Here is a 25644-nt window from a genome sequence, read left to right as displayed (position 1 = left end):
AACTTGACAGTGATCTCTGGTAAAATTCTAAACCTGATTGAGCAAAGGATAAGAACACAGGGATGACCGTAGAAGTCACTAAGAGTAACTCAAGCTAACTGATAATTTTTTTTTCTTTAAGTTTTGCCGTGATTTTACTTAAACTGTAAAATCAGTACAAGTTTGTTTTTGAAATATTAGAAAATAAAGGAAAAAAATCATACCATCCAGGGGTAATTACTATATATATAGCACTTTGGTGTATATTAGGGCAATTCATTTTTGAAAAGGTTCCTAGGCTGGGGGATCAGGAATATGCTACAAAGGTAATATGTCTTAAGTGTTAAAATTAGGTATTTAACATTTTCTCATGTGATCCCAAGACAAAGAAAATTTGGGGCTGGCTTGCATGCAAGTGATATACAAGTACTGATTAATGGATTGATGTTTATCTAGAAGGGTTGTTTTTAGTAGCATTCTGGAGGGCTGTTCTTGGTTATATTTTGTTTAACAATTTGAAAATCAATTTGGATGAAGATACAGAAGAGACATGCCTGTTAGATTAATAAATAGTGAGTGAATGCTTATAAACTGGAAGTTGTAGAAAATATTTAGACAATTGAAACTATTGATTGAAACTAACTTTCAAGTTGAAATGAAAAAGAAAAAAGGTAAAAAATGTAAGCTTAAGATGGACCAATCAACCAAAAATATTAAACAAAAAATTTCAGAAATAAACAATTTATAAGTTTTGAATTGCATGCTATTCTGAGTAGCATGATGAAATCTTGCTCCGTCCTTTTGTCCAGTTGACCCTTGAACAACGCGGGTTTGAACTGTGCGGGTCCATTTATATGCGGATGTTTTTCAATAGTAAGTACTACAGTACAACATGATCTGCAGTTGGTTGAATCTACGGATGCAGAACTCAGGATACAGAGGAACTGCATGTATGGAGGAACTGCCTATATGAAGGGCCAAGTGTAAGTTATACATGGATTTTGAGTGCTCGGAAGGTTGTTGCCCCTAACCCTCACATTGTTCAAGGGTTAACTGTATAGGAAAAAACATAATACATATAGGGTTCTGTACTGTGTGCGCTTTCAGGCATCCACCAGGGGTCTTGAAACATATCCCCCGTGGGTAAGGGGGGGATACTCTATCTAGAGGTTTTAGGGCTGTGCACTTTTTGTTGGGGGAAGGCCTGTTTGAAAAGGCTTCAGAAAATTGCAGTGACAGATGATCACCATCAGAATGGTGCAGGGGAGGCTTGGAAGGAAGAGGAAAAGGGAGAAAGGGGGAATTCTAAACTTGGTCCTCAAACATTACCACCTCAGCCTCTGCACTTGCTGTGAGATTTCAAGGGCTTCTGTGTTGCGCTCAACCATATCAGTTACCTGCTCTGCTCCTCCCCTTGTGCCTGTCATGTCAGTACTGCTGAGTTACTTAAAGTTCCCCAAATGCAGCATTGTTTTGTTTGCCTGCCCTCCCTTCCTTCCTCCCTGTAAACAATTACTTTATACCCTTTATGTACCACTGTTCAAAGTGCTGGAGAGACAGCAGCAAAAAACAGCTGCAAATACAAAAAAACATGTTTCTGATCTCATAGATCTTACAATCTAGTAAAAAGAGTCACACGGTAAATAAATTCTCAAGCAATTAAGTGGTAAAATGGGCTAAGAAGAAACAAGTAGAATATCTTACCTTAGAGCTGTCCGAAGATGAAATGAGCTGCCTTGGGAGGAAATGAGTACCCTTCCTGTCATTGAATAGGAGCTGAATGACTACTTGCTAGATAATTTCTTCATTGAGTGGGAGGTTGGATCAGATGATCTCTAAATCCTTTCCAACCTGGAGAATCTCTACATACTAGTTGGGCTCCCAACCCTGAGGTTTGCATATCTAAAATACATGAATTTGTGATTCTGGGAAAAATCATTTAAGTCCAGAAATTAAATAGAAACACTCAAGAAGTGCCGGTGAGATGTGGACAGCTGAAGGTTTTAAGACAGGTAACTAGAAATTGTCAGGAGGAAGCTGCTTTAAAATAGTTTTCCCATTTTCCTTTAGGTCAGGGACTGGCAAACTGTGGTCCACAGGCCCATTGCCTATTTTTGTAAATAAAATTTAGTTGAAACACAGCCATGTCATTTGCTTATGTATTGTGTATGGCTGCTTCACATTACAATGGCAGAGTTGAGTAGTTGGGACAGAGACCCTAGGCCTTACAAAGCCTAAAATATTTGCTATCAAACTAAGTTGTATACTTATATGGATACTATCAAACTTTACAGAAAAAGTTTGCTAATCCCCTACTTTAAATGACTGTTGGTAACAGGAAGGTGAATCATGGCAGCTGTGTTGGGGGAAAGGGCAGGGCAAGTTTGATTCTGTACTATTTCAGACCTTCCTGGCCCACTAGGACAGGAAAAAGAGCCAGCCTCCAAAATGCTGGATAGGACCACTTGGAACTGGGTTCAAGACCTTTGGCAGAAAGGAGGTCTGAATGAGAGACAGTCAGTGATGTATCTTTCTAGTATGAGTTGGAACTGAGTTAGACACTGGTGTGTGTGTTGGGCGGGGGGAGGAAGTTGGCATTAAGGAATGGACTACTCGTCCCTTTCTTCACTTTCCCATGATTTCTGAGGCTTAATATAAACAATTTCCTTCCCAGACCCCACTCTTGGGCACAATTAATCACTTCTTCTGAGCTTCTAGTGCACATATATCAGGTGGTGAAATGTACTAAGTGAAAAGAAGCAGGGTAAGAGGGCAGGGAGCAGAAGAGTGGGTGCTGTTTTGTGAGATGGTCAGGGAGGCCTCTTTTTTTTTAATATATATATATAATTTTTATTTCTCACTTATACCTCAATAAAGCTGTTACAAAACATATATAATAAAAATATTAGGAAATAAATCCAGCGACATATAAAAACAAAATAACACATAATCAAGTTTGGTTTATCCTGTGAATGCAAGGTTGGTTTAACATTTCAAAAAATCACCTTAATTCACAATATTAATTGAATAAAGGAGAAAATCAACATGATCATTTAAGTTGATGCAAAAGAAAACCATTGGATAAAATTCCACACCCTACATGATTAAAAAGAAAAAAAAATCAGCTAATTAGAAATGGAAAGGTATGTCCTCAATCTGATGAATGACATTTACCAGAAAACCTCTAGTAAACATTATAAGTAACATTGAAATACTGAATCCTTCCCCCACCCAAGGTCAATAGCAAAGCAGTATGTCCACTCTCATCATTTTACTTCAACATTGTATTTGGGGAAAATAAATGTCTCACAATTTGGAAAGGAAAAGGCTAAATAGTCATTATTTGCAGAAGACATACCATATATGTAGAAAATCGAAAGGAATCTGCAACAGTTACTAGAAATGGTAAGTGATTTTAGCAATGTCATCTAATATAGTTAATGTTTTTTTTTTTTCAGGTGCACTTATTTATTTTTAAAATAAATGTATTTATTTATTTGTTTTTATTTATTTATTTTTGGCTGCATTGGGTCTTCGTTGCTGCGCGTGGGCTTTCTCTAGTTGCGGTGAGCAGGGGCTGCTCTTCGTTGCGGTGCACGGGCTTCTCATTGTGGTGGCTTCTCTTGTTGTGGAGCACGGGCTCTAGGTGCACGGGCTTCAGTAGTTGTGGCTTGCGGGCTCTAGAGCGCAGGCTCAGTAGTTGTGGCGCACGGGCCTATTTCCTCCGCGGCATGTGGGATCCTCCCGGACCAGGGCTCAAACTCGTGTCCCCTGCATTGGCAGGCGGATTCGTAACCACTGCGCCACCAGGGAAGTCAGGGAGGCCTCTTTATTCTTATTTTATAATTGGTTCTAGCTTTCTGTTTCCTTGAAGGCAAGGGTTGGGTCTTAATGATCTCTCTCTAGCACTTGGCAAAATGCTGGGTGCATTATAGATGTTCCATAGATGTCTACTAAATAAATGCATTTTACCTGGATAAACATACTTGATGGGGAATGCAGGAAGACTGGAAAGAGAGGCATCTGTCTCTTCCCTTTGTGGATGGTCCTGGAGGTAGCAAAGCATTTCTTTCTCTGGCTGTGCTTAGGGCCAAAAGGTCAGAGATAAGTGAAACTCCAACTTCATTTTCGATCCATTTCCTTATTTACCCTGGGTAGAAGGGCTGATTTTAGTGAGTCTCTCTTTTTAGGAGGATTCTGCCTAGTGAAACTTACCTTAGGTATGCATAGGACTTTTCAAAGAGCTTTTGCTGACTTTAACTTTTGCTGTGAGGTAGGTGGGGTTGATATTCTTTTATTTTTTCAGAGGAAGGGTCTGAGACATGGAGAAGATCAATGACTTGGCCAAACAGGTAGCATTCTTAAAGGAATATGGTCTTTGGAACTAGACTTGGGTTCACCATCTGGCTGTCCTTACTAGCTGTGTGACCTTGGGCAAGTTTGAGGGTACCGATCCCATAAGGTTATTGTGAAGGCTGAGTAGAATAATAGTAATAGCGACTGTTTGTTGTGACTTATGTGCAAGGCATTCTGCTAAGTGCTTTACGTGCCGCGGGATTACATATTGTCTTTGTATGGATGAGAAAACCTCAGAGAAGTAATTTGTTCAAGTAGATAGACCTGGGATTCCTAGAGAAAGCATGTATAGGAAGTCCTTACGATATTGTCTGTAGTATAGTCATGCTCAATTTGGGGTTGTCCTTTATTTGTTCCCTTTATACCTTTCTGTTTTTATTGGTCTATGTATAATCAGAATGCCTCACTTCGTAAAAATGCTCAAGAATTTGCAGGGAAGTGCTTTTACACAATGGGAAGAGTCCTGGGTAGTCAGGAGACTAAAGTCCTTGGCTTTGCTAAGTTGCTGGAGAAATCTTGAGTCTCAGTTCCTTCATTTTTAAGATAAGGGGATTGGGCCAAACAGGCAGTTTTATTTTAAATAAAAGCGGTAGAACTCTTTCGTGACAGTCATTTGGGGCAAGACCAATATGTTAAGAAGCTAAAATCAGTTGCTTTGGTTGACTGAGTGAGAGAGGGAGCCTGACTCAGCCTGCTCAGACCTTCGCCCCTGCTCTCTTTTCCCAGGTGACTCTGGAAGGGGTTTGCTCAGTCTGGTTTGAAAGTCAGTGGACTAAATGATCTTTTAGCTGTGTTTTGGCTCTGAAATCCCATTCTAAGGAGTGGGAGAAGATCCAGAAATATTTTCTGCTTGAACACTTACTTGCTCCAATAATTAGAACCTCTATGAGTGGTGTGGTTTTCTGGTATTTATGTCATATTTCCATGGCAGAGACCTGAAAGCCAGATGGGTCATTGTCCAACTGGGAGAAGCACTGTGCAAGTGGCTTGGGGCTTGGGACGAGACCTTTCAGAGCATTACCACGGGACCTGATACCTGTGCTGGCTGTATCTGTTATTGTCAGTTGTTTTCTCCATTGTAATCCATGAGTAAGCAGCTCCTTGACATCATTTTTATTATTTTCTGTTCATGGTTAGTGCCAAAGTGCTGACCAGCCATTTAATAATTAGGGGGCTCATTCAGCCCTATTCATTCATCAAATTTTAAGCATTAATTTATGTGCTAGGCTTCCTGCTGGGTGCTGAGAATACAGTGGTGAAAAAAAAACAAGTTGGAGAGATAAAATGAATAAATAAAACTTGAATACATTGTGATAAGTGCTGTGATGGGACCAATACAGCAGACTAAAGCGCAAGAGAGAGGCTCCCTGATCTAGCCTAGGGTTTCAGGAAGGAGGTGCTCCACGAGCTTCCAGGAGGAGGTATTGCCTAAGGTGGGATTTGAAAAAATGAGAAGGAAGTATTATCAAGCTAGTGAAGGCCTGGAGGTGAGAGAGAGTGCAAGGTTTGTGGAATGTTGAGAGTGAAGAGCTACGCGGAGTTTGAAGACGAGGCTGAAGAGGTAGCCAGGGCGGATCGTGAGGACTTCACATGCCGTGTGGGGAGTGCGGGCTTTGTCCTGAGCAATAAGGCCCTTTAAAGGATTTTGAGTAGTGGCGTGTGATAACTCTCTTCTCTGTATGTTTCAGTAAGTATTTGCTGTATATTCAGTGAGTTTTGCTTTTTCATTCCTTGTGCTACCCTGGTTGATTCATATCAGAGTCTTGAACAGAACATATAAAATTGGCACTAAAAGCCAAATGAATAAAAAAGCAGTGTAATTCCTGGACTCTACTAATTCAGAAATATAATTTATAGATGGGGCTGTACTTAAGTTTAACATTTTCCTCTCTAAAAAAGAGATTTGTTTACGTAGTATAAATAGACTTGCTGAGGAGAATGTTTCAGTTTGGGGTAAGCTGTTTTTTGGGGGTTTTTAAAAACAGCTTAAGATATAATTTATGTATCATAAAGTTCCTCTCTTTAAAGTATACAATTTAATGACTGTCTAGCATACTTATGAGGATAAGCTGTTTTAAAGCTCTTTGTATTATAGAAGCATCATATATCATTTGTCCTCCAGTAACTGCTATGCCAGTACAGATCTTTTGTTATCTACTCATTTAAAAGTGGTTTATGGCTCCTGCTTAAGTTCAATCCCCCATCCCCTCCACCCTGTGTATAAAATTGGTAGTTAAGAATTTTTTTTTGTTTTACTGTACCACTAGGCAAAAGGCCAAAAACAAGTTTTTTTTTGTATGTAGGAAAAGTAGGTGGGAATAAGGGAAAAGGTTTCTTTCTCATAAAAAATATATAAATGTAGGTGTTTTTTTTCTTCTCCATTTTTGGGAATGAGGAAGCCTGTAAGCTGGAAAAAGGAGGAGAAGGGGAGACCAAAGGAAGCACAGGTGAGAAGACAGAGAAAGACAATACCCAGGGAAGCCGAGTGGTGGAGAGGGAAGAATAGTCAGGGAGCTGGGCGATGGAGAGGCTGAAGGAGGGAGGCAGGCCCTGTTATTTCCAACACCGCGGAGGCCTTGGTGTTTTTTAAAAGCTGAGCATGGGCTCCACCTGGTGGCTCTAGGCTTTAAGTGCAATTGATGGAGGAGATCTTGGGGTTGGAGAGAAGTGGCATTTAGCATCTCCTCAAATCCTGCTTAAGGTTGTTTCTCTTTTGCCCTGGGCTTTCTCATGGGATCATTGTTGAGTCCATTTTTCTCTCAAATGGAGGCTGTTTTTCTCTTATGGCTCAGACCTTGTTCCCTCCATCCTTTCTCCTAGGTTTAAATCTAATATCAGACTACATCGCCCAGTGCCCTTATTGTTGCTGTCATATTGAACCCCAGGGTCACCACCTCTCATTTCTCGATGACTGTAGTTTCTTGTTTAATGTCACTATTTGCAGCACTAGTCCTGTTAATTTGTGGGCTTTCAATGTACAATTCAGGAATCCTTGCAACACCTTTGCCTCTCAGTATTTCTCTCTTCCAGTGATCTCACCCCTCTCTGTACCTGGCATTCCCAGAATCATGCTTTAGTTTTTTAACTTTCAAAAAGTTAAGACTACTTTTTTGGAGCAGTTTTCGATTCACAGCAAAATTGAGGGGAAGGTACAGCAATCTCCCATATACCCTCTGTCCACTTCCCTCCTCAGGTTCCCCCCCATTATCAACATCTCCCATGTACGTACATTTGTTACAGTTGATGAACCTCCACACACATCATGTTCACCCAAAGTCCATAGTTTGCATTCGGGTTCACTCTTGGTGTTGTACATCCTGTGAGTTTGGCCAAATGTATAATGACATGTATCCACCATTATAGTATCATACAGAGTAGCTTTACTGCCCTGAAAATCCTCTGTGCTCTGCCTATTCATACCTTAGTTCTTGACATTATCAATTACTGCAACTCCTTGATAATTTCAATTCCCTGAGATCCCTCTCTGATTACCGTCTCCTGTCTTTCAAGCTCATTCCTCCTAGTACCCTGACTCCAACAATCCTTCAATCCTCATTGGTACCTTCAATTCATTGGTCCTATTACATTTTCACTGTTCTTCACATGTTCTTGATGTTCGTGTTTCTCTTTACTGAAGCTCCCTTGTGCACACCTATAATTTCCTCACTCTTTTCTTGCTTTGTTACATTTGCAAACTTCCAACCCTATTTTCAGTCCAATTCTCTCTCTCCTCTGTGCCTTCATGTGGTCAGCAGAACAAGACTGAATATAAAAATACAACCTTGCTGATTGGTTTCACTTTAAATCATAACCATGAATTTCAAGTGGGCCCTTAATGTTGCCTGGCAATCATTCTGTTTTCCATTCACCTAGATGACCATTTCTGAAACCTGTGCTACTCTACCCCCTGCCCTTGTCATCATTTTAAGATGATGATCTTGCTTTCTACTTCAGTGAAAAAGCAAAAACAGTCAGAAGAGAACTTTATTAGACTACTACCACCACACCTTCCAGAATTCCTACCTACCCACTAACACTTGTACCCATATACTCTGCCTTCCTGCCTCTTACCATAGATGAACTATCTGTGCTCTTTTTGTTGTTTTTGTAATATTATTTTTAAAAATTTGTCTTATTGAAGTATAGTTGATTTACAATGTTGTGTTAGTTTCTGATGTACAGCAAAGTGATTCAGTTACATATATATATGGTTTACTACAGGATATTGAATATAGTTCCCTGTGCTATACAGTCGGACCTTGTTGTTTATCCATTCTGTATATAATATTCTGCATCTTATCTGTGCTGCTATTGCTGCATCATATGGCTGAGCATGTTTAGTTTTGTAAGAAACCACCAAACTGTCTTCTAAAAGTGGCTGTACCATTTTGCATCTTCACTAGCAAGGAGAGTTCCTGTTGTTCACATCCTTACTAGCATTTGGTGTAGTGGTAACTTTAAATTTGCATTTCCCTGATGACAGGTGATGTTGGAGCATCTTTTCATATGCTTATTTGCCACCTGTAGATCTTCTTTAGTGAAGTGTCTGTTAAGGTCTTTGGCCCATTTTAAAATCAGATTTTCTTATTGTTATCAGATGTGTCCTTTGCAAGTTTTTTTTCCTTCAGTCTGTGGCTTGTCTTCTCATTCTCTTGACATTGTCTTACAGAGCAGTTTTTAATTTTAATGAAGTTCATTTTATCAATTACTCCTTTCATGAATTGTACCTTTGGTGTTGTATCTAAGAAGTCATAGCCAAACCCAGAGTCACTAGGTATTCTCCTTATGATACCTTCCAGGTGTTTTATAGTTTTATGTATTACATTTAGGGCTGTGACCCATTTCAAGTTAGTGTTTGTGAAGGGTGTAAGGTCTGTGTCTATATTGATAGTTTTGCACGTGAATGTCTAATTTGTTCTAGCACCATTTGTTGAAAAGGCTGTCTTTCTGTTGTGTTGCCCTTGCTTCTTTGTCAAAGATCAGGTGACCATATTTCTGTGGGTCTATTTCTGGGCTCTCTGTTCTGTTCCATTAATCTATTTGTCTTTTCTCTCACCAGTATCACACAGTCTTGAATATTGTAGCTTTTATAGTGAGTCTTGAAGTTGGGTAGCATCAGTTCTCCAACTCTGTTGTACTCCTTCAATATAGCATTGGCTGTACTGGGTCTTTTGCCTCTCCATGTAAATTTTAGAATCCATTTGTCTATGTCCACAAAATAACTTGCTGGGATTTTGATTGAGATTGCATTGAATCTAGAGGTCAAATTGGGAAGAACTAAATTTGGATAATATTGAGTGTTAGAATCCACGAACATGGAATATCTCTTTATTTATTTAATTCTTCATCAGAGTTTTGTGGTTTTCTTCATATAGATCTTGTACATATTTTGTGAGATTTATACCTGTGTATTTCATTTTAGGAGCTGCTAATACAAAGGGTATTGTGTTTTTAATTTTGAATTCCACGTGTTCATTGCTGGTATATACAGGAAATTGATTGACTTTTGTATGTTAACCTTATATCCTGCAACCTTGCTATAGTTATAATTGCTTATTAGTTCCAGGAGTTTTTTTTTTGATTCATTTAGATTTTCTACATAAGACAGTCATGTCATCTGTGAACAAAGACAGTTTTATTTCTTCTTGCCCAATCAGTATACCTTTTCTTCTCTTTTCTTGTCTTACTGTGTTAGCTAGGACTTAAGTAAATTTTGAGAAGCTCTGATCGGAGGGGACATCCTTGCCTTGTTCTTGATCTTAGCGAGAAAGCTTTGGACTTCCCACAATTAGGTATGATGTTATCTGTAGGGTTTTTTGTAGATGTTCTTTATCAAGTTGAGGAAGTTCCCCTCTGTTCCTAGCTTGCTGAGAGTTTTTATTATGAATGGGTATTGAATTTTGTCAAGTGCTTTTTTGCATCTATTAATATGATCATGTGATTTTTCTTCTTTAACCTGTCAGTGTGGTGGATTTCATTTATTGATTTTTGAATACTGAACCAGCCCTGCATACCTGGGACAAATCACGCTTAGTTGTGGTGTATAATTATTTTTATACAGTGTTGGATTTCATTTACTAATATTTCATTAAGGATTTTTGCATCTGTGTTCATGAGAGATATTGGGCTGTAGTTTTCTTTTCTTGTAATGTTTTTGCTTTTGTTGTTAATGTAATGCTGGCATCAAAGGACAAGTTAGGAAGTATTCCCTTTGCTTCTATTTTTGGAAGAGGTTGTAGATACTTGGTATAATTTCATCAGTGAAATGATGGGCCTGGTGCTTTCTGTTTTGCAAGGTTATTAAATATTGATTCAATTTATTTAATAGATACAGGTCTGTTAAGATTGTCTTTTTCTTCTTGCGTGAGTTTTGGTAGATTGTGTCTTTCAAGAAATTGATTTCATCTAAGCTATCAAGTTTGTGTGCATGGAGTTATTCATAATATTCCTTTATTATCCTTTTAGGGTCCATGGGATCTGTAGTGATGTCCCTCTTTCATTTCTTTTTTTAAAAAAAATATTTATTTCTTTATTTGGTTGTGCCAGGTCTTAGTTGCGGCAGGTGGGCTCCTTAGTTGTGGCAGGTGGGCTCCTTAGTTGCGGCATGCGTGTGGGATGTAGTTCCCTGACCAGGGATCAAACCTGGGCCCCCTGCATTGGGTTATTAGTAATTTGTGTTTTCTCTCTTTTTTTTCTTAGTTAGCCTGGCAAGAGGCTGATTGATTTTATTGATATTTTCAAAGAACCAGCTTTTGGTTTCATTGATTTTTTTTCTCTATTGATTTTCTTTTTTCGGTTTTATTGATTTCTACTCTAATTTTTATTATTTCTTTTCTTCAGCTTACTTTGGTTTTAATTTGTTCTTCTTTTTTCTAGTTCCCTAAAATAGGAGTTTATTGATTGTAGATCTTCATTCTTTACTAATATATTCATTCAGTGCTATAAATTTGCCTCTAAGCATTGCGTTTGCTACACCCCACAACTTTTGATAAAGTTGTATTTCGTTCTCATTTGGTTCAAAATACTTAAAACATTTCTCTTGAGATTTCTTCTTTGACCCATGTGTTATTTAGAAGTGTGTTGTTTAATCTCCACATATTTTGGCATTCCAGCTATCTTTCTGGTAGTGCTTTCTAGTTCCATTCCATTGTGGTCTGGGAGTAGACACTGTATAGTTTCTTTTAAATTTGTTTGGGTGTGTTTTATGACCCAGAATGTAGTCTGTCTTGGTGAATGTTCCATGTGAACTTGAGAAGAGTGTTTATTTTGTTGTTGTTGTTGTCCTGCGCTGGAAGGTGGATTCTTTACCACTGGACCACCAGGGAAGTCCCTCTCCTTTACTTTTGAAGGATAATTTTGTAGGGTATAGCAATCTAGATTGGTGGTGTTTTTCTCTCAACATTTAAAATATTTCACTCTACTGTCTTGTCACTTGCATGATTTCTGAGAAGTCAGATGTTAATTCTTATCTTTGTTCCTCTGTAGGTAAGGTGTTTTTTCCTCTGGGTTCTTTCAGGATTTTTCCTTTATCTTTGATTTTCTGTAGTGTGAATATGATATGCCTCGGTGTTTTTCTTTTTGTTTTTCTTTTTAGCATTTATCCTGCTTGGTGTTCTGAGCTTCCTGAATCTGTGGTTTGGTGCTGACATTAATTTGGGGAAATTCTGTCATTATTGCTTCAAATTTTTCTTCTCTTCCTTTCTTCTTCTAGTATTCCTGTTACGCATGTGTTACACTTCTTGTAGTTATCCCACACTTCTTGGATATTCTGTTCCATTTTTTTTGCAGTCTTTCTTTCTCTTTGCTTTTCAGGTTTAGAAGTTGCTACTGACATATCCTCAAGCTCAGAGATTCTTTACCAGCTGTATCTAGTTTACTAATGAGACAAAGGCATTTTTCATTTCTGTTGGTGTTTTTGATCTCTAACGTTTCTTTTTGATTCTTTTCTATAATTTCTATTTCTTTTCTTACATTACCCATATGTTCTTGCATGTTGTCTAATTTTGCCATTAGAGTCTTTAGCATATTAATCATAGTCGTTTTGAATTTCTGTCTGATAATTCTAACAGCTCTTCCATATCTGAGTCTGGTTCTGATGCTTGCTCTGTTTCTTTAAACTGTGTTTTTGTCTTTTAGTATGCCTTGTAATTTTTTGTTGAAAGCTGGACATGATGTCCTGGGTAAAAATAACTTAGGTAAGTAGGCCTTTAGTGATGTTGTGGTACACTGTTGGGGAAGAGGAAGTATCCTGTTGTCCCATGATTAGGTCTCAGTTTTTTAATAATCCTGGCCCCCTGGGCTATGAATTTCACGAGTGCTTCTCAGTGTCAGGTCCTACGTGCCACCCCTCTCCCTACCCCATCCCCTAGGCGGTACAGGATGGCTGGAGTTGGGCATGTTCCTTCCACCATGTAGAAAGTTAGAGGTAGCTGGAGTTGGGTATTTTCCTTCCCCCAGGTTAGTTAGGCTTGGATAAGACTCTAATAGGTTAGACCCTGGTTTCAAAATGGTTAATTTACCCTCCTCCAGCTGGAAGCATGAGGGGATTTTTTCCCATCTTCACTGTGGGAACCTGGTACAGCTCCTGGAGGTAAAGCTCACAAAGTGTGGTGCATCCCCCACCTAAGACTGAGACACCCCCTGTTGTTTTTGACTCCCAGAGTTGTCCACCCTGAGCCTCGAGAAGTTTGTCAGTTGCAGTTTAGGTTTTCCTACCCTGGTATTAGTTCCCGTGGAGGTTTCTACTCCTGCATTTCTCCTCTGGTAAATTGCGTTCTCTGTATCCACTTGTCTGTTTAACTTTGGGGGAAGCAGTTTTCTCTGTAACCTCAGTTCTCTGATGGATCTAAGAAGAGTTGTTGATTTTGTTTGTTCAGCTTTTTACTTGTTAGGAAGAAGTGATGACTTTAGAAGCTCCTTACATGCTGGACCAGAAACTGAAAGTCTACCCTACCATCTCTATGTATTTTACTTCTTTCGTGCCTTAACGTTTTTAAAAATTATTTTTTATTTTGGCAAAAAATGCATTAACATAAAATGTATCATCTTAACCATTTTTAAATGTACACTTTTTTAGTAGTGTTAAGTATATATACACACTGTTGTCCAACCAATCTCTGGAACATTTTTTATCTTGCAGAACTGAAACTCTATACCCATTGAACAACAAGTCCCTATTTCCTCTTTCCCTCAGCCTCTGGCCATCACCATTCTACTTTGTTTCTATGAATTTGACTATTCCAGATACCTCATATACGTGAAATCATACAGTATTTGTCTTTTGTGACTGGATTATTTCACTTAGTACAACGTCCTCAAGGTGCATCCATGTTGAAGCGTCAGAATTTCCTTCCTTTTTAAGATTGAATAACATTTCATTGTATGTATAAACCACATTTTGTGTATCCATTCATCCACTGATGGACATTTAGGTTGCTTCCACCTTTTGGCTCTTGTGAAAAATGCTGCTATGAACATAGGTATGGGGACTTCCCTGGCAGTCCAGTGGTTAGGACTCTGCGCTTCCACTGCAAGGGGCCTGGGTTCGATCCCTGGTTGGGGAAGTAAGATCCCGCAAGTTGCACGGTGTGGCCAAAAGAAAAATTAAAAAAAACAGGTGTGCAAACATCCCTCTGAGATCATTCTTTCATTTTTTGGATATATATCCAGAAGTGGAATTGCTGGATCATATGGTAATTAGTTTTTAATTTTTTGAGGAACCACCATCATGTTTTTCCATAGTAGCTATAGCATTTTCCCACCAACAGTGTACAAGGGTTCCAGTTCTCCACATCTGTACACTTTTTGTTTTTTGATAGTAGTCGTCCTTGGATATCATCTTTGGAGAAATGTCTATTCAAGTCCTTTTCCCATTTTTAAATCAGGTTCTTTTTCGTTGTTAAGTTGTAGGAGTTCTTTATATATTCTGCTTATTAATGCCTTATCAGATATATGATTAATATCTATTATTAACAAGGTCTAAAGTTAGTTATAATAACACTATCCTCTTCGCAAAGAATGTAACATTCTAAGAACACTTGAATTCTGATTTCTCTCTTTATGATTTACATGTTATTGTTTAGTGTTTCAGTTCCACTTTGGGGAGAAGGAGCAGGATAAAACCAATCCCTAATTGATTTTTATTGTTTAACTGAATCAGTGCTTGTTTGGGTAATTTCTTTTCCTTCTTGCATCTAATGCCTTCTTTAAATGATCAGTTTCTGTATTCTGAAGTATGTCTATCAATAGTTTTTTCAGTCATAAACACTTAAGTTTTTATTTTCCTTTTATTTGTTCTCAAAGTGTTTCTGACTAATTATATCTTTCTTTCATAGTTTCACTTGGTATTTACTTATAGGAGATTTACTTCTAGGTTACAGTTATTTTCTCTTAGAACTTTGAAAGATGTTATCATGTCTTTTATCTTCTTGACATCCACTTGAAAGTTTCTGCTGAGAATCCAGTTCAGTTGTTATTTCTTCATAGAATATTTGCTCCCCCCCACCCTTATTGCTTTTAAAATATCTTGTGGTATTCTGCTGTATCCTTATGATGCTTCTAGGTGCAGATTTAATTTTTATCCTTCTTGGGTTGGGCTTTGCTTCCTGAATATCGAACAGTTGGTCATGTAAATGAGGCATTTTTCTGTGTCTTTTTGCCATGCTGCCATTGGTGGCATTCTTCATTAGGGTGAAACTAGGCATCAGCCATAAAGAACCAGTGTTTTCCTGCAGGTTTAGTCAAATTCAGTCATTCAACAAATTTCAACACCTGCCATGTTCTAGGCACAAGAATTACATATGGGAACTCTTTACAACTGGGAGCTGAAGTGGAGATTTTAGATTTGCTGCCTGACATGCTTTCTGCTTTTCTTCTGTAGACTGATAATGGTCTCCAGCTGCCAAAGAAGGTTGTGGATGCCAAGAGAAAGGTAACCGTTTCTCATCCCCTCGAGTGGAATTGGGTGCCTCTAGGAGCCCACATTGGCTGGCAGTAGACATGGCTGAATTTACAAGCTACAAGGATACTGCTTCCAGCCGCCACCTGCGGTTTAAGTTACAGAGTCTAAGCCGCCGTCTTGATGAGTTGGAGGAAGCCACAAAAAACCTCCAGAAAGCAGAGGATGAGCTCCTGGATCTCCAGGACAAGGTGATTCAGGCGGAAGGCAGCAACTCCAGCATGTTGGCTGAGATTGAAGTGCTGCGTCAGCGAGTGCTGAGAATTGAAGGCAAAGATGAGGAAATTAAGAGAGCAGAGGATCTCTGTCAGCAGATGAAGGAGAAGCTTGAAGAGGAGGAAAACCTCACCCGGGAGCTAAAATCTGAGATTGAGCGGCTTCAGAAACGAATGGCTGAACTGGAGAAGCTAGAGGAGGCCTTTAGCAGGAGTAAGAATGACTGTACCCAACTGTGTTTGAGCCTGAATGAGGAGAGAAACCTGACAAAGAAAATCTCCTCTGAGCTGGAAATGCTCAGGGTCAAAGTGAAAGAACTAGAATCTTCTGAGGACCGGCTGGATAAAACTGAGCAGAGTTTAGTGTCAGAGTTAGAAAAGCTGAAATCATTAACTCTGACCTTTGTAAGTGAGAGAAAATACTTGAATGAAAAGGAGAAAGAAAACGAGAAACTGATAAAAGAGCTCACTCAAAAATTGGAGCAGAACAAAAAAATGAACCGAGATTATACAAGGAATGCTTCTAATCTTCTGGAAAGGAATGACCTACGAATTGAGGATGGTATCTCTTCCACACTGCCATCCAAAGAATCAAGAAGGAAGGGCACTCTGGACTATCTAAAGCAGGTAGAGAATGAAACAAGAAACAAATCAGAAAATGAAAAGAACCGAAATCAGGAAGACAACAAAGTAAAAGACCTTAACCAAGAGATTGAGAAACTTAAGACACAAATCAAACATTTTGAATCTTTGGAGGAAGAGCTTAAGAAAATGAGGGCCAAAAATAATGACCTTCAGGATAATTACCTAAGTGAACAAAATAAAAACAAACTCTTAGCCAGCCAGCTGGAGGAGATAAAGCTACAAATCAAGAAACAGAAAGAATTAGAGAACGGAGAGGTAGAAGGGGAAGATGCTTTCCTGTCCAGCAAAGGCAGGCACGAGAGGACTAAGTTTAGAGGGCATGGGAATGAGGCACCTGTGTCCAAGCACACACCCCGGGAACTGTCCCCTCAGCATAAGCGGGAAAGGCACCGAAACAGGGAATTTGTTCTCAACAATGAAAACTATCCTCTGAGCAACAGGCAGGTTTCCTCTCCCAGCTTTACCAACAGGAGGGCAGCCAAAGCTTCCAACACAGGGGCAGGTGCAGACAGTGGGACTCAGGAGACAAAGAGAACTGAAGATCGATTCGCATCTGGCTCCTCTCAGAGTGAAGGGAAGAAGTCCAGGGAGCAGCCGTCAGTGCTTAGCCGCTACCCGCCAGCTGCTCAGGAGCACAATAAAGTTTGGAAGGGCACTCCCAAGCCAGGTACTGAGAGTGGGCTGAAGGGGAAAATGGAGAAGACAACACGAACATTTAGTGATACCACCCATGGATCTGCTCCCAATGACACATCAGGGAGAGGTGACAAGGCTTCTGACACCTCCACGGAGGCCCTCTTTGGCAAGAGGGGGCAGGTGCCTTGCAATGGAAGTCAATTAACTCAGGCTGCAGACTCTGGCAGTTCTAAGGCCATGGGAGCTCTGGCAACATCTAGAAGATCTTCCTCAGAAGGGCTCTCTAAGGGGAAAAAGGCTGCCAGCGGCTCAGAGGCTGATACCAGTTTCCCAAATTCCAAGGCTCCACCTTTACCAAAGTATCCTTATAGCTCCAGAAGCCAAGAGAACATCCTTCAGGGCTTTTCAACCCCAAATAAAGAAGGAGTTGATCAACCCATAGCAGTTGTGATGGAAGACAGTAGTCAGCATGAGGCCCTGAGGTGTCGAGTCATCAAATCCAGTGGCAGAGAGAAGCCAGACTCAGATGATGATATGGACATGGTGTCTCTTGTTACTGCCAAATTGGTAAACACAACCATTACTCCAGAGCCCAAGCAACAGCCCAACTCTAGAGAAAAGGCCAAATCCCGAGGGGGACTTAGAACCTCCCTCTTTGAGAATGATAAAGATGTGGGAACAGAAAATGAATCTGGGAAACCTGTCAGAGCCTCCACCAATGCCGTGGAGCTCCCAGAGGCCAATGGTGCCGGGGTAAAAAGCCAGCGGCCCTTTAGCCCCAGAGAGGCCTTGCGATCTAGAGCCATCATCAAACCTGTCATCATTGATAAGGATGTGAAAAAAGTCATGGGAGGATCTGGAACCGAGGCCACATTGGAAAAACAGAAGTCTCCTTCCAAACCAGGGCCAAACAAAGTGACAAGCAGTATAACTATCTACCCCTCTGACAGCAGCAGCCCGAGAGCCGCTCTAGGCGAGGCCCAGCGGGAGAGGCACACATCCACCAGCAACATCCAGGTTGGGCCACCAGAGCTCACGTCGGTTAGTAACCATGTCAGCTCCCCCTTTGAGCTCTCCATTCACAAACATGACATCACCCTGCAGTTCACAGAAGCTGAAAGAATGGGAGATGGGGCCCCGAAGAACAGGCCGGAAACGGTGGTCTCTCGGAGCAGCATTATAATCAAGCCATCAGATCCTGTGGAGAGGAATAGCCATGCACCCACGGCGGAGACAATCAGGTGGAAAAGCCATAGTGGCCCTTTAGAAGTGGGCTCTTCAGATGCCAGACACGTTACTGTGAGAAATGCCTGGAAGAGTAGGCGAGACTTGAACTCTTTAGAAGACCCCCCAACTCGAATAGGTAAAAATGTGGAATCTACCAACACCTACATCCAGAGATCTTCCACGGACTATTCAGACCTTGAACAGCCCAGCTCCTACCTTTTTGAGCAGGGCACTCGAAGGGTAGGCAACTCAGGGGATGCCCCCGAGCTCTCCTCCAGAAGGACCCAAAGCAGCCTCACCGTGTCAGAGGTGCTCACTCGTCGGAATCGGGTAGGAGATGCTGTCACAGCTGAAGCCTGGAACCACTTGGCAGGCATGGTAAGTCCCACTTCTTTCCCTCTCTCCTGTTCTCCTTCCACTTTCCCCTTTTCTCCTTTACTTTCTTTTTTGTTCCCCTCTGCCCTGGCCTGTGTGACTCAGGATTATGGAGACTGTGGGGCTGGGAAACACTGAATAGAACTGGGTAGTTCAGAGAACTGTTGAAAATAAGGTGGATTTGGCCTTAAAGAAGAAGGAAGTACCTTGAAGAAGGTATTTGGCAGAGAGCAGCATGAATTTCCAAAACCTTTTCCCCGATTTGTCCCCTTCATTTTGCCTTCATATATGAAGGCTACAAAAAAGGAGAGAGATGTGGCCTCTGTTCTCTTGGTTTGCCAGGGTCGCCAAAGGAGCTCGCTCCCCTTATAGCCCCACAGAGCAGTACCTAGAAGCACAAGAATCAGCTGCAGCTGTTGGGAGGTTCCGGGTAAAAGGAGGAAGCACAGTGACTTTCTGTAGAGCAGAGATGGAGCCAAGGAAATGAGTTCTTTGGCTGCCTCAGTTTAGACAGATCTTTGCCAGCTGCTGGCATGTAGGGGCTGAGGAGAGCTGGGGCTTATACTGGGCCTACTTGGATAAGCTTTATGCCCGAGCATCACTTTTTGTCCCAGACACCTATCTAGTCCATTATGTCATCAGTCTGAGGGCAGGGCTGGTTCAGTGTGGCTTGTTACTGGATAGACAAATCTAGAATCTTTCCTTATATGAGGGTCAGAGTGCCAGAACAACATATGAAGGGGAAGCCCCCAGGAGTGTCTTTTAGATGTGAGTCCTGTGATGAAGAAAGATATTTTTGACCTAGAGAGTGTTCCCTTCTTTTATTATTTGTTTAAATATTTATTTTTGGCTGTGTCGGGTCTTAGTTGCGGCATGCGGGATCTTTCGTTGCGGTGTGTGGGCTTCTCTCTAGTTGAGGCGCGCGGGCTCTAGAGCATGCAGGCTTAGTTGCCCCGTGGCATGTGGGATCTTAGTTCCCCAATCAGGGATCGAACCTGCGCCCCCTGCATTGGAAGGCGGATTCTTAACCACTGGACTACCAGGGAAGTCCCTGTTCCTTTCTTTTAAAAGGCAGGTGGTGACTGTGTGTTAAGTTGAAAAGCCCTGAGTCTTTACAGGGTACTTTAAATAAAGCACTTCCCCACCTGCTATCTTATTCAGTCTCTCCAACAGCCCTGGTGTGTGTGTGGGGATATTATCCCTATTTTTTAGATGTAGAAACTGAGGGTCAGCGACACAAAGGGTCTCTTCACCAAGGCCACCCAGGTGAATTACTGGAAGAGCTAAGATTTGAATCCAAGATTCTTGTCTGTAAATCCAATGCTCTTTTACCTTGCCAACCAGACTTTCTCACTCATATTTTTTGATCTGCATTAGCTGGGGAGGAGCAACAAGAACATTAAAAAGGCAGAATTCTGGTAGAAGATGAGTGCAGAGAGTTGGATGAAGCTGAAACTGTGGATGTCTGAGAGATACAGGGTGAGGGGCACATATGAGATGAGATATGGTAGGAAAGGTATACGTGAGCTTTTTGGTATTCTGTAGGTGGGAAGTAGGATAAGAGCTGTCCAGCTTCCTTTTCATACTTCCCTGCCTCTCCAGCGAGCAAATGGCTCTCACCCTGAGAGGCCTGCAGCCTGCACGTGCAACACTCCAGTAATGCTGGCCCCTACTTGGAGGTCCCACTCCAGTGGCCCTGTTCCCGGTCCTGTCCCTTTTTAGGGCTCCTGTTCAGCTGTGAGCCTCCCAGTCTACCCTAGGAGCTCTCAGCAGCTTGGAGTTGGTAGGTGGAACTTTTATATTGGCCAGTCCTTTGCAGTTCTGCTGTGGTCGGTCTGCACTCCATCTCCCTCTGTTAGAGAGGGCCATTGGGGTGGGGAGTGAGGGTGTCTTATTATTCACTGTATTGTTCTCTGCAGCTGACTTTTGTCATCTGTTGGCACAGGAGGAAGGTGACGACTGCACACTCAGTGTCTACAGGCGACTGCACAACTCCCTCGAAAGGTCTGAACTGTCTGCAAAGCCGGGGCTGCCAGAGCCTGGGCGATCCCGGGCTGAGGAACGGTTACGGCCAAACAGGCCCTGTGCTGAGGAAGACTGAGCCAGCTGGGTGAGGTCTGCCGTCTCCTCTGCTCCTGCTTCTCAGCTCTTCCGCCTTCCTGCCCTGTGAAGGAACCAGGCCAGAAACCAGGCCTTGGCTGGGAGACTGGCAGAGAGCCAGGCTGTGGCTCATTTTTTGCCAGTTGGCCAGAGGGAATCAGAAACTACAAGCTGGACACGGTCACCCAGGGCCAGCCTTCCCTGATGCATGAGTCTTCTCTCCTTGTCCCTGTCCCCATCCCCTAGGTAGGATGGGCCACTCTGGCCCCCAAATGAGGAAAGACATAGAAACCCCTTGTATCCCCACCACACAGCAGCAGCCAAATCTCTTCTCTGCTCCTTGGTGGGTTCTGTGTCATAGGGCAACCCCTTCTGTGGTTAATGTTCTGATTTCTTAGTCTCCTCACCACATCCAGTTCATTCCTCATTTGCCCCAGGGGCCTATGCACCCACCAGCCATCAGCTCCATCTAGGGGGTTCCATTTCTTCCCCTGTGGAGTTCCTCAGACTTTTACAGGGGTTTAAACTTCAACCTTTAGGTTGAAGTTTCTCTGACTTGGCCCCCGGCTGACCATTGTTTCCTGGGGGCAGAGCACACGGGTACCCACCTACTGGAATGACATCATCCCCCCCCCCCCCCCGCCGCCCCCCGCCCCCCACAACCCCGGCTCTCTGTTCACCTTCCAAAGGCACCTGGAAGTGCACGAGCCTCATGCATCTCCTTCCCTGGGCACCAACATGCTGCTGGCCTTGCCTGCTCCTCTCCTGTGGCTGGAGACTTCAGGCTGACTTCGTTGTTTTCTCCTTTGGAATACTCCCAGACTAACCTGGGCCTGACCCAGCATACTCTGCCTTCTAGGAAGCGCCAGCACGGGGGAAGGTAGACAGGAAGAAGCGATTTCCCCTTAGTCACTCCACAAAGCAATGGCTCCATGAAAGGCATGGACTTTGTTCCTCCTCCTCATCCCCCGTGGAGGAGGTATCGCACTTTACCAAGCTGATGCATTCCTACAGAAGTGGGCCCATGATTTCTGCAAACCAACTATCATTATGATGACTTCATTGGAGGAAAGGTAATACGTGCCCATCAGGGGCCCTAGATTCATACAATTCAAAATGCAGCAAACCTTTCAGGAAGCCACATAAAGAAAAATTGATTAGATTCCTTATACCAATCACGTGGGGAAAGAACCGTACATTCTTGGCACTGCTTTTTCTATAGCATTCTCTCAGTTCAAAGAAGGGATCCCCTTTCAAAGGCTACCTTTATGAAGCAGACACTGTTCCTTCATAGTGAAAGAGCATTAGAGTGGAAATCAGGAAAGCTGAATTTTCTTCATGGCTTTGTACTTCCTTGCTATGTGACCTTGGGGCCTCAGTTTCCTTATCTGTAAAATGAATTCTTTGAAATGGATGGTCTCTAAGGATCCTAAATCTGGCATTCTAAGATTTTTCTGTTTCCTCCCTGTGGGGGTGATTCTCACTTGTGGAAGGTATTGTCCAAATGGGTTTACATGTGTCCTTCCCATCACCTTTGTTTTTCTGGGCCTTATTCTTTCCAGTTCCCCATGTTTTAATGTCATGAGGATGAACTCGGAGAAGTTCCCTTGGCCTCACTTTTCCAGTTTATAAAATGAAAGGGTGAGGTTAGATGGTCTCTGCGGCCCTTTTCAACACCAACCTTGCCCAGTGCCACACAGCAGGCCACGTGCTTTCCACAGCACAAGGTGTGTATCTCCTGTTCCAGTGCTTCTTGAATCTTCTCTGCCTCCGCTCAGGGTGGGAACCAGCGTTCGCCCCTCCCTTGTCTGCATCAGATTTGGCGATCCTGGAGGAGGCTTAGGGAGCACCTACCTGACTTTCACGGACAGGAGTGTTTTGCTTATACTTCCATTTTCTGGAGTTTTGCCAATCTAAGGGTATTTGTCATGTGGCTTGCCTTTTCTTCACATTGCTGCCTCAGATACTCAAGATGCTGTTTTCAAAATCTTTTCCTGCTGCTTTTCCTGGGTCATTGGCTCAAGGCTGCAACCTCTCACTTGTAGCCTCCCTGCCATTCTTCTTAACTGGTTGTCAACCCTGAGAGTCCAAAGGAAACAGACCCCTGTGGCGGTCAACTGAGGCTATAGGAAATTAGGTCTGTGGTTCGTTGCTGGTGGAAACAGAAGGGCGCCAAACGATGCCTACAAAGATCTCGCCAGTAATTCTTGTCTTTCTGGGCGTTGGAGCCCTGGATTCTGGTGCTGTAGCTCCTGGTGCCAAAGTCTGGATCTTTCCACATTTTAGCAGCACCAACATCTGCCACCACCCAGAATGCTCTGTGGAAGAGGGACAGCTATGGTGCCCTTTTGCTGGGGCTGCTGTCTTAAAATCTGAGTGCAATAGGGTTTGATTGTAACAGTTATTTCAGGATAAATATTTTGTTTCCTTAATCTGCACACTTTCTAGAGCCGCTGTAAAATAGATTTTATTTTTAAATGTCCTCAGCATTGCAGAAAATATATTTGTAATAGCAAGTGAACGCTAGAGGCTCAGTTCCTCTGGGCTTCAAATGGCTGGCAAGGCTGGCTGTCAAATTCCAAAGTTGGAAGGCCTGTTTCTGAAAAGCAATCTAGGTGTGACCGTCTGGACCCAGGCCTCACCATCAGGGGTCCTGGAGGAAACTTCCAAATGGGAGACCTGGTAGTTGAATAGTTGTCTAATCAAGCCAAATATTCCCTCTGTCCCAGCCAACAAACCCACTTTTATGACCAGCCTCTTCTGCAGCTTGGCTCTAACTCGGAATTTTACTGGCAGGTGTATGGTGTGTGGGAGGGTTCCTAGCAAGGTCTGGGAAGCTGGCACTCCAGAGCTGCTTGCTTGGAGGAAGTAGAGCTGGCTCAGTGCTAGGAGCTGGTCTCCTCCACCTGCCGCCGCCTGTCTCTCACCACTCTGGTACTAGAAACAACCAGAGAAAGCTGCAGGGACGGTGGGCAGAGAAGTTGTGGCTGTTTCTGCTTTTGCGTAGCAAGGAAACAGTTCCCGGGTGGGCCACAGGGATTTGCAGTGGGGCCAAGGATTCCAGCCTCGGCCACAGGCAGGCCTGCATGTGACGCCATCACCCTCATGGGGTGTGGGAACGTCTGTGTTGGTCTTGGACTTGCCATCCTGGGGCAGTTTTAGTTCTTTATATTTAGTGGGTTAGTGCCATGTGCTATCACTTCCCAGTAAAGGAACAGGGACCCAGCCCCTGGGTCCCCAGCTGCCTTTGTTGGTTGGTGTGGGGTGATCGTTACCCTGACAAGACTGATTTGGAAGAGCTGCTTTTAGGGATTACCTTTTAAATACCCCAGGGTGGGGAACAACAGGGTTCTCCTCAAAGCCTCGCAACCAAGATCATAGGAAAGGGGCCCTACTTTCCTGCTGCTTCACAGCTCAGAACATGTACTGAATGGAATGTATTTTTAAGAGAATAAAGTCTATTTTTTTTTTTTTTGTATTTTAAAGATTGGGAGGGCTAGGGAAGTAGCCCCCAAATAAACTCTTATTACATTATAGGCCCCCTTGCTAGGGGACACATCAGTATCTGTTGGTCCACACCTACTTGCTCAGGCAGGTGCTCTGGTCTCTCCCCTGTTCCTTGGAGTCTAGGTGCAGCAGCTTCTCCTACATTCCTGCTCCAAGCATGGGACCAAGGAGGCCAGACCCTGTCGCTGGAAACCAGGGCGAAGCCATGAGCAGTGACTCAGGGCTCCTTGGGTGCATGTGTATAGTTGAAGCTGCCTGTCTGCATGTATCCTCTGGCTCTAATGCTGTCTGTTGGCTCTGCAGCACAATATGTAACCAATAAAGCTCCCTAGTTTCCATGTGCTTTGTGTGAATGTGAGTCAGTGATGCCATTTTTCTTGATGTCATCTCTGTGTACAGCTGTTGCTATGCACTGGTGCAGCTAGTATATTTCATTTACATTTACTGAAACTACTCAGCCAATTACTGATTGCCATAAGGACTGGAAACAAACATAGCTGAGGCTTGGGAAAGGACATTTCCTCGGACTCATGTAACTGGACTTAGAATCATATAGCAGTTATTTCATTGCTACATTTTACTTTTAGGCTCTTCTATCATCACACACACACACAAAACAATCAATCATCTGTGTCATCTCCCAAGCTGCCTATGTCGTTTATTTAAAAAACAAAAACTCTTCAAAGACCACAGACCACCGGATCAGACACCCTAACCTCCTGAGGTAACAATATTCATGGCAAAGCTAGGATTCAAATATAGGTTGTGGTCCAAAAAGTCAATATACTTTCTACTACATGCTCTTCTCACCTTTACATCATAGTTACACCGCTTGCCCTGATCCTGGTGTGCAAATTTTTCCCATGGTTGTCACTCATTCCAGGACGAGGGAAAAAGCCCTCTCCATCTTCATCTTCCAGTCAGAACACCAATGTAATGTTCCTTAAATCTTACTAAGAATAAAACCCCATTTAAACTAATTATAGGGAAGAATTGACTAACAGGAGTAAAATCCAACTTCCAGAAGCAGATTATGTACATATACTTACAGTAACATAGTCGTCTGTCAGGAACCCTTTGGAAGAAACAGGCACTGTTCCCTTTTTGTAAAAATGTTTTAACCTTACATGGCAGAAAGGACTTTGCAAATGTGATTAAGGATTTTGAGGTGGGAGAGAGATCTGGGTGGGTCTTAAATGAAATCACTAGTATCCTTAGAAAGATAAGATCTGACTACAGAACAAGAGAAGGTGATAATGGAAGCAGGGATTGGAGTAATGTGCTTTCAAGATGGAGGAAGGGGCCACAAGCCCAGGAATACAGTCACTAGAAGCTGAAAGAGGCAAGGAAATGGAATCTTCCTTCAGAGTCTGCTATGATAATTTGTTACAGCAGCAACAGGAAATTTCCACTATGTTACCTAAACCCTTGATCTCCTTAAACTTTTATATCAATACCTTGGACAGAAGTGGAAAGTTAGCACATACCCATGGAGGGAATCTAGGGGAATAAAGCCAGGATGGTCTGCCAGAGGCCCACCCAAACTTTGTGTCAAGGATTGTGTCTTATCTTGAAAATTCATTGTTTCCTAATATCCACATGCTTGACCTGCAGCTTCCTACCCCTGGCACACGGTCACCCCACAAT

At 42.4% G+C, this 25644-nt stretch overlaps 1 protein-coding gene across 3 annotated transcripts in view; it reads left to right on the top strand.

Annotated features, from left to right (window-relative positions):
- LUZP1 (leucine zipper protein 1) overlaps positions 1 to 24335 on the top strand; it is a 78618-nt gene extending 54283 nt beyond the window's left edge. For 2 of the 3 annotated variants that reach the window (XM_068539117.1, XM_068539116.1), the window contains 2 exons: positions 15215 to 18393; positions 20336 to 24335. In XM_068539117.1, coding sequence (XP_068395218.1) covers positions 15334 to 18393; positions 20336 to 20491 — 3216 coding nt within the window. In that variant the 5' untranslated portion in view covers positions 15215 to 15333 and the 3' untranslated portion in view covers positions 20492 to 24335. Of the gene's footprint in view, positions 1 to 788; positions 963 to 15214; positions 18394 to 20335 lie in introns of all 3 variants that reach the window. The other variant, XM_068539118.1, reaches the window with a different exon arrangement.
- Positions 24336 to 25644: the final 1309 nt, after the last annotated feature.

This window comes from Eschrichtius robustus, chromosome 3, assembly GCF_028021215.1.
Source record: "Eschrichtius robustus isolate mEscRob2 chromosome 3, mEscRob2.pri, whole genome shotgun sequence".
Classification (NCBI taxonomy): domain Eukaryota; kingdom Metazoa; phylum Chordata; class Mammalia; order Artiodactyla; family Eschrichtiidae; genus Eschrichtius; species Eschrichtius robustus.
This window is presented reverse-complemented; position numbering and strand designations above follow the sequence as displayed.